General features: G+C 33.2%; 3 protein-coding genes across 7 annotated transcripts; all 3 read right to left on the reverse strand.

The window, feature by feature from the left end:
- Positions 1 to 612: 612 nt before the first annotated feature.
- Positions 613 to 4,555, reverse strand: LOC117682754 (tripartite motif-containing protein 3). Of its 2 annotated transcripts, none has more exons than XM_034451070.2 (3): positions 4,015 to 4,555; positions 3,535 to 3,622; positions 613 to 2,348 (listed from the first exon to the last, which is right to left on the reverse strand). In XM_034451070.2, exon 3 carries the CDS (start codon positions 2,325 to 2,327, stop codon positions 663 to 665), a length of 1,665 nt encoding a protein of 554 aa, XP_034306961.2. In that variant the 5' UTR covers positions 2,328 to 2,348; positions 3,535 to 3,622; positions 4,015 to 4,555; the 3' UTR covers positions 613 to 662. The 2 variants fall into 2 exon arrangements, with proteins under 2 accessions (XP_034306961.2, XP_034306960.2); XM_034451069.2 differs by having other exon boundaries at positions 3,535 to 3,647.
- A 3,005-nt stretch (positions 4,556 to 7,560) lies between these two features.
- Positions 7,561 to 16,932, reverse strand: LOC105341898 (uncharacterized). 4 transcript variants are annotated; one of them, XM_066080784.1, is made up of 3 exons: positions 16,835 to 16,860; positions 10,496 to 10,608; positions 7,561 to 9,296 (listed from the first exon to the last, which is right to left on the reverse strand). In XM_066080784.1, the coding sequence occupies exon 3, from the start codon at positions 9,273 to 9,275 to the stop codon at positions 7,611 to 7,613; it is 1,665 nt and encodes a 554-aa protein (XP_065936856.1). In that variant the 5' UTR covers positions 9,276 to 9,296; positions 10,496 to 10,608; positions 16,835 to 16,860; the 3' UTR covers positions 7,561 to 7,610. The 4 variants fall into 4 exon arrangements, with proteins under 4 accessions (XP_065936856.1, XP_034306925.2, XP_011446957.3 ...); XM_034451034.2 differs by lacking the exon at positions 16,835 to 16,860 and adding an exon at positions 10,964 to 11,500 and having other exon boundaries at positions 10,496 to 10,583; XM_011448655.4 differs by lacking the exon at positions 16,835 to 16,860 and adding an exon at positions 10,964 to 11,500.
- LOC117682750 (uncharacterized) lies at positions 13,234 to 15,493 on the reverse strand. The gene has a single exon (XM_066080786.1). It carries the CDS (start codon positions 15,476 to 15,478, stop codon positions 13,814 to 13,816), a length of 1,665 nt encoding a protein of 554 aa, XP_065936858.1. The 5' UTR covers positions 15,479 to 15,493; the 3' UTR covers positions 13,234 to 13,813.
- Positions 16,933 to 17,137: the final 205 nt, after the last annotated feature.

Consider the following 17,137-nt stretch of genomic DNA (forward strand, 5'->3'; position numbering starts at 1 on the left):
TCGGACAAGCCATGCACCACAAAAGTCACGCTTTATCACATGAAATATCAAAAGCCTAAAAATTTAATGAATTTTGCTTTGAACCTGATCTGTCATGTCATGATATGAAAATCGTTCTGGATAATGTTGTACACGTTAGCGTCCACTTGCTACTCTAAGGCTCTTTCAATCATAGATTTAAATGCTGGATTCTTCTTTTGGATTATTTCTCTTTAAATGTGAATTACAGTTCATCAAAATCAATGGAAAAGTTTTGTCACTTCATGTTTTCGGATATGTTAACTATTAACCATGTACGTGTTTTCCTGTTTACGAGTACTAGTATCTATCCAAATAATTGATAAATGTTTCAAAATTCTAGCTAAATTTTTTTCTTATTTTCCATTAAAATGACTTTCAAATTGGAATATTCATTTTAAGTTTTGCACATGCATTCAAATGTATACAATTTTGCCACTTTGAAAACGACATTTATGTTGCCTATCAATTACCAATTAAATTTAGGACGTGTATTGGATTGTGTTTTCTTTTTGCATCGCACGTGCATTTCTGTTTCGTGAAAAATGATTTTCCATCCATTTGATCAACAAATCCTTTTAAAAAAAATCTTGCTTTCTATTTTCAAATTATTTCCAATCGACCTCCCTTTAAATCTGGGATTATCATTTCATGTACTGGATTACTTTGACGTTTCCGTTCTCAATTAGTCCAACCCACAGCCTCTCCATGTTGTCAATACTAAGTCCACAGAGTGAGTGAAACCCACACTTGTCTAAGCATTTCAGGAACTGTCCGTTCTGCTCAAGTATGTGGATGCAGACATTGTTGTAATCTGCCACAATAATCTGACCAAGGGAGTCGGTTACTATCTGCAACGGACTGAATGGCTTTGGTCTCCCTTCTGGTGAGCCTTTATACCGGAAGCGAACTCTTCCTGCTTTATCAATGATAACCACGCAATTTGCAATGAAATCTGAAACACAGATGTCTTCATTTCTGTTTTCTACCAAAAACAGCATCCACTTATCTTTTCCAAATATCAGGTCTCCATTATCATCTTTAAAGATTTCCTGCGCAATTTTTCTATTCTTGTAGCGGACAACCTTATTTTGGACTCCACTATTCATGTTGACCAGGATATCCCCCGATTCAGTGGAACACAGTCCTTTTGGTGACCATCCTCGTGGTGCAGTGATCAGAGTCTCCGATACGCCATTTTTGACTATGTTAACCGTTCCATGGTCGGAATCGCTGTATATCAATTCATCCTTCTTGGTTACAGCGATATCCACTGGAGTTTTTTGGCAAGTGCTGGTGACGCTTTCCCGAACAATTCCGTCAATGTCGACACGTGTAATGGTCGTGCCCTTTCCACTCAACCACGCTTCATCAGTTCCTATACAGGAAATCCTCCACAATGATTCAACTCCGGTAGAAGAGGTTGCAATCACTTTGGCTCTGTCTAGCAGATCTTTTGTTGACATAGAGGAAAATTTGGCATCTCTCTGACTGGATAACTCTGCCTGTTTAAGAGTAGCTGTGTATTCTCCTAGCTCTATAGTTAATTCCTTTCCGGGGTCAGTGTTGCTGTTTAGGGATGGTATCGGTTGTTGTACGATTGTAGGGATTTCTTTGTACTCAGTCAGCTTGGATTGGTGGTTGGTGACCTCTGAAACCTTGTTCGATTGGTGAATTTCCTTGTTTTGCTGAACTGTTTTGGTCATCTCTTGAATCTGGTTTTCAAGAAGGGACTGATGAGATGCCAGGACAGTCAAGTGGTTCTCTCTAATCGACTTGATCATAGAACAGAAATTGTTAAAGATGGCGTCTACCTCTTGTTGCCATGATTTTCTTAGTTTCTCTATGTCTGATTCAAGACTGTTAAATTCTTGTGTTAATTTACCAATGTCCTTTTCAGTATTTTCCGTCATCTTTTTGTAGACTGGAAGAAGATTGGATTCAATATCCCGTGTTTCGTGCTGAATTTCGCTCTTCAACTCACTGACTACATCTTTCATGAGTTTGATAGTGTGTCCATTATGAGTACTTATGACACATATCATGCAGATTGGAACATTACACCGAGAGCAATGGGCCTCGCATCTTTGGCCAGAGTGACTCCCACACTCTTCGTAAACCAGCTGGACTTTTCTGTCTTTGAACTGAACAACATCATGTTTCAGGGTCTGGATACTGTCCATGTGTTTTCCAATGCAAGCTAAGCATAGGCTGACCTGGCAACTGTTGCAGAATTGTCTAGCAGGGGTCTCACAAAGGTCGCAGATGATGACCTCTTGAGCCGAAGTGATGTGAGGATCAGTGGCCATTTTCCATTTGTAATATGACCCCTGAATAAAGCAACAATCAAGCGTCTTATTCTTTTTACAAAAGATTCATTTCACGGGAGGAAAATGAATGTTACGTTTACCCAAACTTTAGATGTACAAATGATTCATTAAGCTACCGATGAGCATACTGATTTTGTCCATGTAAATGAAAACTTGAAATTTAAGTTAACAGAGAGATACGATCAATTATTTGGAAAACGAAAACAAAACAGTATCTGGTTTTTTTCTAATTTGATAAATCAGTTTGCTCAATGATGCCTCAAATATTTAAAAAGAATGTATTACAGCGAATTGCCGTGTTGACTTAATCTTATGCTGTAAGCGTATTACAATTGTATGTGTATTCTATTTAGCGTATTAGGCATAAAATCAAGTACTTCAGCTTCTTCCGTATCATTTTCAGTTACAACTTGAATTCACATCACTGCCAAATAACATATACATGAACTTTTGATATATTTGATATCAATTCAAAAACTTCTTTAAAAAAGTAGTAGCCAGCTGATCTGGGGATTAATTTGTATATGTGGAAAATTTGAGTAATTCTTGACCATAATTAAATCATAAAGGACATGTTTGCTCTCTTTCATTTGAATTTTATTTCCCGTTGTTAAAAACAATGCCTACAATATATTCTTCATTTTCTCCTTTCACCAAGTCAATTATATATCAAAATTGTCAATTTCTCTATTTATCAATAACTTAATGGAAAACAAGTAAAATCACTAACATATCTGAGAGAGAGAGAGAGAGAGAGAGAGAGAGAGAGAGAGAGAGAGAGAGAGAGAGAGAAAGAAATGAGAGCTTGAGAAGGTTATAATACGCTATATTGAAAACACAGAAAATATAGTGGTTTATTGAGGACATCATTTAATTTGTTTTTATTTTCTGAAAATTAACAATAAACATACAGAATGAAAAACGGTTTGAAAAGCTCCTCTGGAAGACTGAGACCATTGTCATTCATAATGCAGATGTTGCTGAAAATCTTAATCTATGAAAATAACTGATAGATAAAGTGCATAACAATTTTGAAGGGGTGTGCCTTTTTTAACAAAACAAACAAAATAAATAGATAAAAGATTGTTTAATGACAGTTCTTCGTGATAACTTGAATATCAACTATCGTAATCACTAACAATTAAATAACAACTGGACTATAGATATGATTTATTAAATTACTTACCCAGTTTGATCAGTCCAAAGTACTTCTTCCCTGTTATTTAAGGTTAGTTGATGTTTCCTTCAGCACAACGAGTCTCGAGTTGAACTATCTTCATTGCATCATAAGGCGGGAATCTCAAAAATGAATTCTAAAGCTGTATATGCTATAATTTGCGTCAGTTTAAATAACGGGAAAAATACATGCGTTTGATTGCTTATAAAAGTTACCTTTATGCGGTTAATTATTATGCTCAATTTAATCACATGACAAAATATCAAATATTAAACAATCATAGCGTGTTTGGCTTGAAGTATATTAGGCTAATCTTGGTAATGTATTTATTACAGTTTTAATACTTGTGTTGTATCTGAAGGTATTTAAGGTTGTCCGAATTCCAGAATAATGTTATCCTCTTAAATTATACACGCTATATAATTTGCGTCAATTATGAATGGCAGTGAAAAAGTTTGAAACAAAGGTGTGTCTACTTATTAAAGTTACCTTTCTTCTGTAAATTACAATAGTGAATCCATCTCGTTACAAAGATGTAGATTTTAATCGTTTATTTCTGCCAGGAGAGTAAAGACTTTTCATGAATATTGAAGACTGAAGAGGAAAATCGACCTCCATGCACATGTCTGCAGGAAATCAGGAGGCTGTTATTGTTTGCCCTATTATATATCCGTTTTGATTTTGAATATACACTATCGAGATGACCCTATTAACAATATAGCTAGCATATGGTATTTCCTTCCTACACCCATCACTAAAAAAGCTTAGTGTTCTGAGAAGTCGATTATTTTGTTTGGAGGAAGGTGTCGTTTTATCTTAAAATAGAAATTGAAGGAAGACAATTTTAGTAGGAAGTTATCAAATACCTAGAGGAAAAACCCATTCATTACATACTTATCATCTAATGAAGTTAATTTTGAAAAGTGAGAACAACTTACGAGCTGTCTAGAGATTTCAACACAAGGACATTGTTAACCAATAAATTATGGGGCTTTTTTTCAAACCGACAATAAAGGTTTTCTTTTTAAAAACAAAACAAATCAAAACACCCCCACCAAAAAAAGAAACAAATAAAAAAAAAACCCAGAACAAAACATAAAACAAAATAAAACCAAAAAAACACTCCGATACATTTGTTGTTTCTTTTTTTTTGGACCGTTCTACAGACTAAAAACAAAACGCAATATCAATTTGTTGTATCAGCATCTATTTGATCTCTATTGCTGTTTGCACACAAAACACAAAAAACCTCCTTATATTTTTTGCTTTCATATAGTCTCACTGTAATGACAAAAAAGACAAATATAATATTATTTGCAAACAATGAAGGTTGTTGCTTAGTTTACAATTTAGATTAATTGATTTTGATAATGAAATTCAAAAACTCTGAGATATCATGAAGTGTTTAGTGCCATCAATATATAAAATCAACGCTGGAGATCAAAAGGAAAAAGTATTACATTAAAGAATGAATTAAATATGGATTTACAGACCCACCTTTTTGAGACGGATATATAAAATATATCTTCTAAAATATAATTTCCAAAATTGAAAAGCAGATAGAAGACCTCAATTATAAATTCTCACTTTGTGCGTTGTTATTTTCAGAGAAGCTGATAAAAAAAACCCCTGTTTTTGTGGGAAATGTGAAAGACGAAAACATACTATTTCTTATCAACGCATATCATATTTCAACAAAAAAACCGAAATCCTTTATTTCCATTTCTCTAACATATGCATAATTTTTTTTTGAAAACAAAGCTTTTTATGTGAAACAAACATGAACTTTTTAAAGAGACCTAGACACAGTGAGCATAAATTTTGCAGTTCCTTTTTATGTCTAGAATGGAATACATGGGTATTTGGAGTGCTTCATATGTTTGAATGTCAAATGGCATATTAAAACGAAATACAGAGTTCAGAAAATTTGAGTCATATTCTTGTTAACATATGTTTTATTTTGGTATAATTTTCAATCATATGTTGCTTTCTTTTAATGATAATATTACTTATAAATAAATTGAAACAGTAAATTTTTATACCATGCATAAAGTAAATAAAAAGCGAGGCCCGAGCTTTGTTAAAATAGCAACAAGATACAATCTTTGTTTACATGGCGTCTATTATTTTATCATTGGTCAGTCATTTTAAATGGAAAGAAAATTAAAAAGAAATATGATTTCAAATTGTGTTAAGGTCCCTCCATAAGAAATTCAAACTTATTTTAATAATTATTGCTTATTTTCAAATCTATGATTCCGGTTAAAATAATAATATGTATACTTTAACAATTCATTCATACTAACTTGTTCCCGATTGATGTTAACAGTTAGGAAAATATTGTGCGAGGTAAGAAAGTGTTTTAACATGCACAATGTACAACATTCATCAAACAAAGCAAAATATTTGATACCATCCTTTGATTAAGTTACATTTTATTGGAATTCTCATTGGTTTGGTTTTAGATTAAGGTAATGAAAGATATCACCTAATAAATTCACCTAATAAATATCACCTACTAAATTGGTTGTTGATACATTGAACTTATTTAATTCAAAAAGACAAAACACACACAAATAATCAGTGCAGATAATATAATTGTGAATCATTCAATATGTAACACAAAATCTGTTAAAGATGGTTCTATAAAATGACAAGCTAGACGTAATATTTCAAGTTCATAAGACTATTCATTCGAAGCCTACAATTGTTACATACACATTAGGGTATGTAGAATATTAAGGAAGAATACTCGATTGGATAGTAATTTATTAATCAGATAAAAAAAAAATTCATGAAATACTTATCTAAAGTAATAAATTTTTAAAACTGTGGACAACTTATGAACTTTCTAGAGCATACAAGCAGGCATACAAGCACAGAGTCTATTTTGTTAAAATATGGTAAATTGAATGAGTTGAATTTGTTTGCCAGGATTTATTTTGTGAAAAACATGGTAATTTCTTTACATTGTTAACCAATAAATTTAGTTTTCCTTTAAACCGAAAAAAGTATTCTGCTTAAAAACAAAAACACCCCACCCCCTGCAAAAAAAAAGCCAAGCAATTAAAAAAAACAGAAAAAAAATTCCGATCGTTTTTGGGAGGAGGGGGTGGAAGGGGTGGGGGATCGTTCAAGATACTAGAATGCAAGACGTAATATCAATTTGTTGTAACAGCCTCTATTTGACATATAGGTGTTTCACACAGTCCATTACATATAAAACTTTATATTTATGCTTTCTTATAGTCTCACTGTATGAAATAAAAACGACAAATATCATATTATAATGCATGATTTTTATTAAACTTTTAAAAAGAAAGACCATGTTAAAATATTAGAATAGGTAACCCAAAGAGATAGTGCTTTATAAACAAAATATATTTCTAAATTCATTCATACATAAACAGTTTTTACAGATAATCGGACAAGCCATGCACCACAAAAGTCACGCTTTATCACATGAAATATCAAAAGCCTAAAAATTTAATGAATTTTGCTTTGAACCTGATCTGTCATGTCATGATATGAACATCATTCTGGATATTGTTGAACACGTTAGCGTCCACTTGCTACTCTAAGGCTCTTTCACTCATAGATTTAAATGCTGGATTCTTCTTTTGGATTATTTCTTTTTAAATGTGAATTACAGTTCATCAAAATCAATGGATACCTTTTGTCACTTCATATTTTCGGATATGTTAACTATTAACCATGTACGTGTTTTCCTGTTTACGAGTACTAGTATCTATCCAAATAATTGATAAATGTTTCAAAATTCTAGCTAAATTTTTTTCTTATTTTCCATTAAAATGACTTTCAAATTGGAATATTCATTTTAAGTTTTGCACATGCATTCAAATGTATACAATTTTGCCACTTTGAAAACGACATTTATGTTGCCTATCAATTACCAATTAAATTTAGGACGTGTATTGGATTGTGTTTTCTTTTTGCATCGCACGTGCATTTCTGTTTCGTGAAAAAAGATTTTCCATCCATTTGATCAACAAATCCTTTAAAAAAAAATCTTGCTTTTTATTTTCAAATTATTTCCAATCGACCTCCCTTTAAATCTGGGACTATCATTTCATGTACTGGATTACTTTGACGTTTCCGTTCTCAATTAGTCCAACCCACAGCCTCTCCATGTTGTCAATACTAAGTCCACAGAGTGAGTGAAACCCACACTTGTCTAAGCATTTCAGGAACTGTCCGTTCTGCTCAAGTATGTGGATGCTGACATTGTTGTAATCTGCCACAATGATCTGACCAAGGGAGTCGGTCACTATCTGCCTCGGACTGAATGGCTTTGGTCCCCCTGCTGGTGAGCCTTTATACCGGAAGCGAACTCTTCCTGCTTTATCAATGGTAACCACGCTATTTGCAATGAAATCTGAAACACAGATGTCTTCATTTCTGTTTTCTACCAAAAACAGCATCCACTTATCTTTTCCAAATATCAGGTCTCCATTATCATCTTTAAAGATTTCCTGCGCAATTTTTCTATTCTGGTAGCGGACAACCTTATTTTGGACTCCACTATTCATGTTGACCAGGATATCCCCCGATTCAGTGGAACACAGTCCTTTTGGTGACCATCCTCGTGGTGCAGTGATCAGAGTCTCCGATACGCCATTTTTGACTATGTTAACCGTTCCATGGTCGGAATCGCTGTATATCAATTCATCCTTCTTGGTTACAGCGATATCCACTGGAGTTTTTTGGCAAGTGCTGGTGACGCTTTCCCGAACAATTCCGTCAATGTCGACACGTGTAATGGTCTTGCCCTTTCCACTCAACCACGCTTCATCAGTTCCTATACAGGAAATCCTCCACAATGATTCAACTCCGGTAGAAGAGGTTGCAATCACTTTGGCTCTGTCCAGCAGATCTTTTGTTGACATAGAGGAAAATTTGGCATCTCTCTGACTGGATAACTCTGCCTGTTTTAGAGTAGCTGTGTATTCTCCTAGCTCTATAGTTAATTCCTTTCCGGGGTCAGTGTTGCTGTTTAGGGATGGTATCGGTTGTTGTACGATTGTAGGGATTTCTTTGTACTCAGTCAGCTTGGATTGGTGGTTGGTGACCTCTGAAACCTTGTTCGATTGGTGAATTTCCTTGTTTTGCTGAACTGTTTTGGTCATCTCTTGAATCTGGTTTTCAAGAAGGGACTGATGAGATGCCAGGACAGTCAAGTGGTTCTCTCTAATCGACTTGATCATAGAACAGAATTTGTTAAAGATGGCGTCTACCTCTTGTTGCCATGATTTTCTTAGATTCTCTATGTCTGATTCAAGACTGTTAAATTCTTGTGTTAATTTACCAATGTCCTTTTCAGTATTTTCCGTCATCTTTTTGTAGACTGGAAGAAGATTGGATTCAATATCCCGTGTTTCGTGCTGAATTTCGCTCTTCAACTCACAGACTACATCTTTCATGAGTTTGATAGTGTGTCCATTATGAGTACTTATGACACATATCATGCAGATTGGAACATTACACCGAGAACAATGGGCCTCGCATCTTTGGCCAGAGTGACTCCCACACTCTTCGTAAACCAGCTGGACTTTTCTGTCTTTGAACTGAACAACATCATGTTTCAGGGTCTGGATACTGTCCATGTGTTTTCCAATGCAAGCTAAGCATAGGCTGACCTGGCAACTGTTGCAGAATTGTCTAGCAGGGGTCTCACAAAGGTCGCAGATGATGACCTCTTGAGCCGAAGTGATGTGAGGATCAGTGGCCATTTTCCATTTGTAATACGACCCCTGAATAAAGCAACAATCAAACGTCTTATTCTTTTTACAAAAGATTCATTTCACGGGAGGAAAATGAATGTTACGTTTACCCTAACTTTAGATGTACAAATGATTCATTAAGCTACCGATGAGCATACTGATTTTGTCCATGTAAATGAAAACTTGAAATTTAAGTTAACAGAGAGATACGATCAATTAATTGGAAAACGAAAACAAAACAGTATCTGGTTTTTTTTTTCTAATTTGATAAATCAGTTTGCTCAATGATGCCTCAAATATTTAAAAAGAATGTATTACAGCGAATTGCCGTGTTGACTTAATCTTATGCTGTAAACGTAATACAATTGTCTGTGTATTCTATTTAGCGTATTTGGCATAAAATCAAGTACTTCAGCTTCTTCCGTATCATTTTCAGTTACAACTTGAATTCACATCACTGCCAAATAACATATACATGAACTTTTGATATATTTGATATCAATTCAAAAACTTCTTTAAAAAAGTAGTAGCCAGCTGATCTGGGGATTAATTTGTATATGTGGAAAATTTGAGTAATTCTTGACCATAATTAAATCATAAAGGACATGTTTGCTCTCTTTCATATGAATTTTATTTCCCGTTGTTAAAAACAATGCCTACAATATATTCTTCATTTTCTCCTTTCACCAAGTCAATTATATATCAAAATTGTCAATTTCTCTATTTATCAATAACTTAATGGAAAACAAGTAAAATCACTAACATATCTGAGAGAGAGAGAGAGAGAGAGAGAGAGAGAGAGAGAGAGAGAGAGAGAGAGAGAGAGAGAGATGAGAGAAATGAGAGCTTGAGAAGGTTATAATACGCTATATTGAAAACACAGAAAATATAGTGGTTTATTGAGGGCATCATTTAATTTGTTTTTATTTTCTGAAAATTAACAATAAACATACAGAATGAAAAACGGTTTGAAAAGCTCCTCTGGAAGACTGAGACCATTGTCATTCATAATGCAGATGTTGCTGAAAATCTTAATCTATGAAAATAACTGATAGATAAAGTGCATAACAATTTTGAAGAGGTGTGCCTTTTTTAACATAACAAACAAAATAAATAGATAAAAGATTGTTTAATGACAGTTCTTCGTGATAACTTGAATATCAACTATCGTAATCACTAACAATTAAATAACAACTGGACTACAGATATGATTTATTAAAATTACTTACCCAGATTGATCAGTCCAAAGTACTTCTTCCCTGTTATTTAAAGTTAGTTGATGTTTCCTTCAGCACAACGAGTCTCGAGTTGAACTATCTTCATTGCGTCACAAGGCGGGAATCTGAAAAATGAGTTCTAAAGCTGTATATGCTATAATTTGCGTCAGTTTAAATAACGGGAAAAATACATGCGTTTGATTGCTTATAAAAGTTACTTTTATGCGGTTAATTATAATGCTCAATTTAATCGCATGACAAAATACAATCATAGCGTGTTTGGCTTGACGTATATTAGGCTAATCTTGGTAATGTATTTATTACAGTTATAATACTTGTGTTGTATCTGAAGGTATTTAAGGTTGTCCGATTTCCAGAATAATGTTATCCTCTTAAATTATACACGCTATATAATTTGCGTCAATTATGAATGGGAGTGAAAACGTTTGAAACAAAAGTGTGTCTACTTATTAAAGTTACCTTTCTTCTGTAAATTACAATAGTGAATCCATCTCGTTACAAAGATGTAGATTTTAATCGTTTATTTCTGCCAGGACAGTAAAGACTTTTCATGAATATTGAAGACTGAAGAGGAAAATCGACCTCCATGCACATGTCTGCAGGAAATCAGGAGGCTGTTATTGTTTGCCCTATTATATATCCGTTTTGATTTTGAATATACACAATCGAGATGACCCTATTAACAATATAGCTAGCATATGGTATTTCCTTCCTACACCCATCACTAAAAAGGCTTAGTGTTCTGAGAAGTCGATTATTTTGTTTGGAGGAAGGTGTCGTTTTATCTTAAAATAGAAATTGAAGGAAGACAATTTTAGTAGGAAGTTATCAAATACCTAGAGGAAAAACCCATTCATTACATACTTATCATCTAATGAAGTTAATTTTGAAAAGTGAGAACAACTTACGAGCTGTCTAGAGATTTCAACACAAGCACATTGTTAACCAATAAATTATGGGGCTTTTTTTTAAACCGACAATAAAGGTTTTCTTTTTAAAAACAAAACACATCAAAACACCCCCACCAAAAAAAAAAAAGAAAAGAAAAAAAAAACCACTCCGATATATACATTTTTTCTATTTTTTGGGACCGTTCTACATACTGAAAGCAAAACGCAATATTAATTTGTTGTATCAGCATCTACTTGATCTCTAGTGCTGTTTACACACAAAACACATGAAACCTCCTTAAATTTTTTTGCTTTCATATAGTCTCACTGTAATGAAAAAAAGACAAATATCATAATATTATTTGCAAACAATGAAGGTTTTTGCTTAGTTTACAACTTAGATTTATTGATTTTGGAAATGAAATTAAAAATCTGTGAGGTATCATGAAGTGTTAAGTGCCATCAATATGTAAAATCAACGCTGGAGATCATAAGGAAAAAGTATTACATTAAAGAAATGAATTAAATGTGGATTTACCGACCCACCTTTTGTGACGGATATATAAAGTATATCTTCCAATATATAATTTCCAAAATTGAAAAGCAGATAGAAGACCTCAATTATTTTCTTTTTGTGTGTTATTTTCAGAGAAGCTGATAAAAAAACCCTGTTTCGTTGGGAATGTGAAAAATGAGAACTTACTATTTCTTATCAATGCATATCATATTTCAATACGTAAACGAAATCCTTAATTTCTTTTTCTCTAACCTAAGCGTAATATATTTAAAAACAAAACATTTTATTTGAAACTAACATTAACTTTTAAAAGAAACCACATTAGCTCAAAGTTTTCAGTTCCTTTTTATGTTTAGAATGGAATACATGAGTATTTGGAATGCCTCGTATGTTTGAATGTCAAATGGCAAATTAAAACGAAGTACAGAGTTCAGAATTTTTCTTTAATTTGAGTCATGTTTTTGTTTAAATATGTTTTATTTTGGTATAATTTTCAATCATATGTTGCTTTCCTTTAATGATAAATTTACTTATTAATAAATTGAATAAGTAAATTTTTATGCCATGAATAAAGTAAATAAAAAGCTTGCAAGGCTTAAGCTTTGTAAACATAACAACAATTATCATTTTTGTTTACATGGCGTCTATTATTTTATCGTTGGTCAGTCATTTTAAATGTAAAGAAAATGAACAAAAAATATGATTTCAAATTGTGTTAAGATCCCTCCTGTTAAAGATGGTTCTATAAAATGACAAGCTAGACGTTATATTTCAAGTTCATAAAACTATCCATTCAAAGCATACAATTGTAACATACACAGCACATATAGAATCACAACCATACACTTGGAAGATATTAATAAAAGGGTTAGTAATGCAAAATAATACAGGTATATATACAATATGTGAAAGACGTGTTATAAAGTGTAATTGACATGGAGGCATACCATACCAATGATTTTCATATTCTAAAAACAAATACTTTAATTTTTAAATTGTTGTTTTGATTCAAAATTATTTCACAAAAAATAAAGGATCGGGTGTTTCACATCATCTTTCGTATTTGTCCTTTTTTGTTGTTCAAAAATTCACGATTCTTCTTTAACTTTCAGAAAGAAAGACGTTGTAATAATTATATATATATATATATATATATATATATATATATATATATATATATATATATATATATATATATATATATATATATATAAGTTAACCCAAGGACGAGTGAACTTTATTTTTTTAACTTTAAAAAAACGTTGTTACAAGAATATAATACCGTTAACCCAAAGAGGTAGTGATTTATGAAAACAATGAAATGTTTTTTTTATTTGGGGGGGGGGGCTGGAAATTTATTCATATTTATAAAGTTTTGATAATAAATCGGACAAGCCATGCACCAAAAAGTCACATTTCGTCGCATCAAATATCAGAAGCCTTAACAAACTCCATAAATTCGGTCTTTGAACGTGATCTGTCTTTACGTTACATAACATTGTTCTAGATACCGTTTATTAATCCAGATGTTTTCACTGTTAGTACACTTTAGCGTCCCCTTGATATTGTTCACTCTAAATTTGGTATTGTATTCCTGTTTACGATTACTAGTATCAATCCAAATAATTGAAAAATGTTTTAAAATCCTAGCTAAATCTATAGTATATTGTCCATCAATATCTCTATTTTTATTTTATGTTATCAATCAATTACAAATTAAATTTGGGACGTTTATTTCACGCATCGGATTGTGTTTTCTTTTTGCATAGAACGTGCATTCAAGTTTATGTTTCTCTGTCACGTGAAAAACGATTTTCCATCCATCTGAACAAATCCTTACACAAACAACTTGCTTTTTAATTCATATTATTGTCCTCTGATTTCCCTTTAAATCTGCGATACTTATTTCATGTATTGAATTACTTTCACGTTTCCGTTGTCAATTAGTCCCACCCATAGCCTCTCCATGTTGTCGATACTAAGTCCACAGAGTGAGTGAAACCCACACTTGTCTAAGCTTTTCAGGAACTGTCCATTCTGCTCAAGTATGTGGATGCAGACATTGTTGTAATCTGCCACAATGATCTGACCAAGGGAGTCGGTCACTATCTGCCTCGGACTGAATGGCTCTGGTCCCCCTGCTGGTGAGCCAGTATACCGGAAGCGAACTCTTCCCGCCTTATCAACGGCGACTACGCTATCGGCATTGTAATCTGAAACACAGATGTCTTCATTTCTGTTTTCTACCAAAAACAGCATCCACTTATCTTTTCCAAATATCAGGTCTCCTTTATCATCTTTAAAGATTTCCTGCGCAATTTTTCTATCCTTATAGCGGACAACCTTATTTTGGACTCCACTATTCATGTTGACCAGGATATCCCCCGATTCAGTGGAACACAGTCCTTTTGGTGACCATCCTCGTGGTGCAGTGATCAGAGTCTCCGATACCCCATTTTTGACTATGTTAACCGTTCCATGGTCGGAATCGCTGTATATCAATTCATCATTCTTGGTTACAGCGATATCCACTGGAGTTTTTTGGCAAGTGCTGGTGACGCTTTCTCGAACAAATCCATCGACGTCGACACGTGTAATGGTCTTGCCCTTTCCACTCAACCACGCTTCATCTGTTCCTAAACAGGAAATCCTCCACAAGGATTCAACTCCTGTAGGAAAAGTAGAAATCACTTTGGCTTTGTCCAGCAGATCCCTTGTTGTCATAGAGGAAAATTTCGCATCTTTCTGACTTGATAACTCTGCCTGTTTCAGAGTAGCTGTATATTCTCCTAACTCTATTGTTAATTCTTTTCCGAGGTCAGTGTTGCTTTTCAGGGATGGTATCGGTTGTTGTACGATTGTAGGGATTTCTTTGTACTCAGTCAGCTTGGATTGGTGTTTGGTGACCTCTGAAACCTTGTTCGATTGGTGAATTTCCTTGTTTTGCTGAACTGTTTTGGTCATCTCTTGAATTTGGTTTTCAAGAAGGGACTGATGAGATGTCAGGACAAACAAGTGGTTCTCTCGCATTGACTTGTTCAAAGAGCAGAATTTGTTAAAGATGGCGTCTACCTCTTGTTGCCATGATTTTCTTAGTTTCTCTATGTCTGATTCAAGACTGTTAAATTTTTGTGTTGATTTACCAATATCCTTATCAGTATTTTTCTTCATCTCCTTGTAGAGTGGAAGAAGATTGGATTCAATATCCCGTGTTTCGTGTTGAATTTCGCTCTTCAATTCAGTGACTACATCTTTCATAGGTTTGATAGTGTGTCCATTATGATTACTAATGACACAAAACATGCAGATTGGAATATTACACCGAGAGCAATGGGCCTCGCATCTTTGGCCAGAGTGACTCCCACACTCTTCGTAAACCAGCTGTACTTTTCTGTCTTTGAACTGAACAACATCATGTTTCAGAGTCTGGATACTGTCCATGTGTTTTCCAATGCAAGTTAAGCATAGGCTGACCTGGCAACTGTTGCAGAATTGTCTAGCAGGGGTCTCACAAAGCTCGCAGATGATGACATCTTGGGCCCAAGTGCTATGAGCATCAGTAGCCATTTTCCTGTTGTTATTCGACCCCTGAATAAAGCAACAATCAAACTTTTTATTCTTTTTACCAGATAATTTATTTAACGGGAGGAAAATGAATGTTAAGTTAACCCAATATTTAGATGTACAAATGATGCATTAAGCTACCGGTGGTTATACTGAACTTTATCCGTCTAAATAAGAACTTATTTAACAGAGATACGACCAATCAATCGGTAAATGACAACAAAACACTGTTTCTTTTTCGAACTAGAGATAATAATTTGTTCAACCGATTTCAAAAATGATTTAGAAACATAATAAATTATTTAGAAACATAATAAATTATTTAAGCCTTGAAAATGTATGCGAGTGTCAGCAAATTGTCATGATGACAAAATCTTATAAATCAATAATTCAAAATAGAGCCTACATCATAAATGCATATATACATGAGAAGCATTGGTGCATGTATATTAAATGTTGTCTCCCTTACTGTTCTAGTATAAGAATAACTAAATATTGAAAATTTTTATTTGCTTTTTTGATACAAAATCGACACTAAAGAATGTTAAATCTTTGATAGAAATTATTAAGTACGTCTATTGTTGTTTTTGAAGAAAAAAAAACAAACAAAGTGTTTTTTTAACTTGGGAATCTTCATATACAAATATCATATCAAACACTTAAAAAAATACCATTTGGTCTACATTTTAGTATATTTTAAGTACAAAAAATGTTAGCTGCATAGTTTCTTCCGTATAATTTTAATTTAAAACTTGAATCTATTTACTTATAACTGCCAAATAATATGCTTCTGATCTATTTAAATTCCAATTTAAAAAGTTTGATTTTTTTTCAAAAGAAGCCATGCAGCTGATAGGGGGATCAATTTGCACATGTACAAATATTGTATAATTCTTGACATTAGTTATATTGTATGAAAAAATCACATTTGCTCTATTTGATTTGAATATCTTTTCTTTTTGTTGAAAATAATGCATACAGTATATTCGTCATTCCCACTGAAGTCAACTATTTATCAAGATGACCTATTTCTCTCTATATCAATGACCTTAGTGGGATATAAGTTCAATCACTTGAAAATTAGCAATATACAAAACAGAATGCGAAAACGGTATGAATTAGTAAGCTTAAAGACTCGGGATGATTTTATTCATGCTTATATGGCTCAAAATCAAAAAAAAAATCCAGTAGGTAGAGTGGATAAAAATTTTGAAGGAGGTGTACTTTTTTGTAACATAGCAAACAAAAATATAGATACAATATTGTTAGATGCCGGTGCTTAGTAATAACTTGAATATCATCTATTGTAATCACTAACAATTTATTATCTAGTGGGATACAATTATAAAAATTACTTACCCAGTTTGATCAGTCCAAAGTATTTCTTCCCTGTCTACTTTCGGTTTGATGATGTTTCCTTCAGCACAACGAGTTTTGAGTTGATCTATATCCGTTGCGTCAAAAGGCGGGAAAACCGTGAAATATTTTATTTGAATCAGTTTTAAAGCTATACACGCTATTATTTGAGTCAGTTTTTGAATAACGGGGAAAATGCAAGTGTCTAATTACTTCTAAATATTTAATTTGATCACGTGACAAAAAGGTAACTTTTAAGGTTATAAAACACATGCATTTTTCCATTATTTAAAACTGACGCAAATT

The sequence above is a fragment of the Magallana gigas genome, chromosome 4, assembly GCF_963853765.1.
Source record: "Magallana gigas chromosome 4, xbMagGiga1.1, whole genome shotgun sequence".
NCBI lineage: Eukaryota > Metazoa > Mollusca > Bivalvia > Ostreida > Ostreidae > Magallana > Magallana gigas.

Excerpts from the sequence above, each read along its gene's own strand:
- LOC117682754 (XM_034451070.2), bottom strand. The coding sequence starts at position 2,327 with ATGGCCACTGATCCTCACATCACTTCGGCTCAAGAGGTCATCATCTGC.
- LOC105341898 (XM_066080785.1), bottom strand. The coding sequence starts at position 9,275 with ATGGCCACTGATCCTCACATCACTTCGGCTCAAGAGGTCATCATCTGC.
- LOC117682750 (XM_066080786.1), bottom strand. The coding sequence starts at position 15,478 with ATGGCTACTGATGCTCATAGCACTTGGGCCCAAGATGTCATCATCTGC.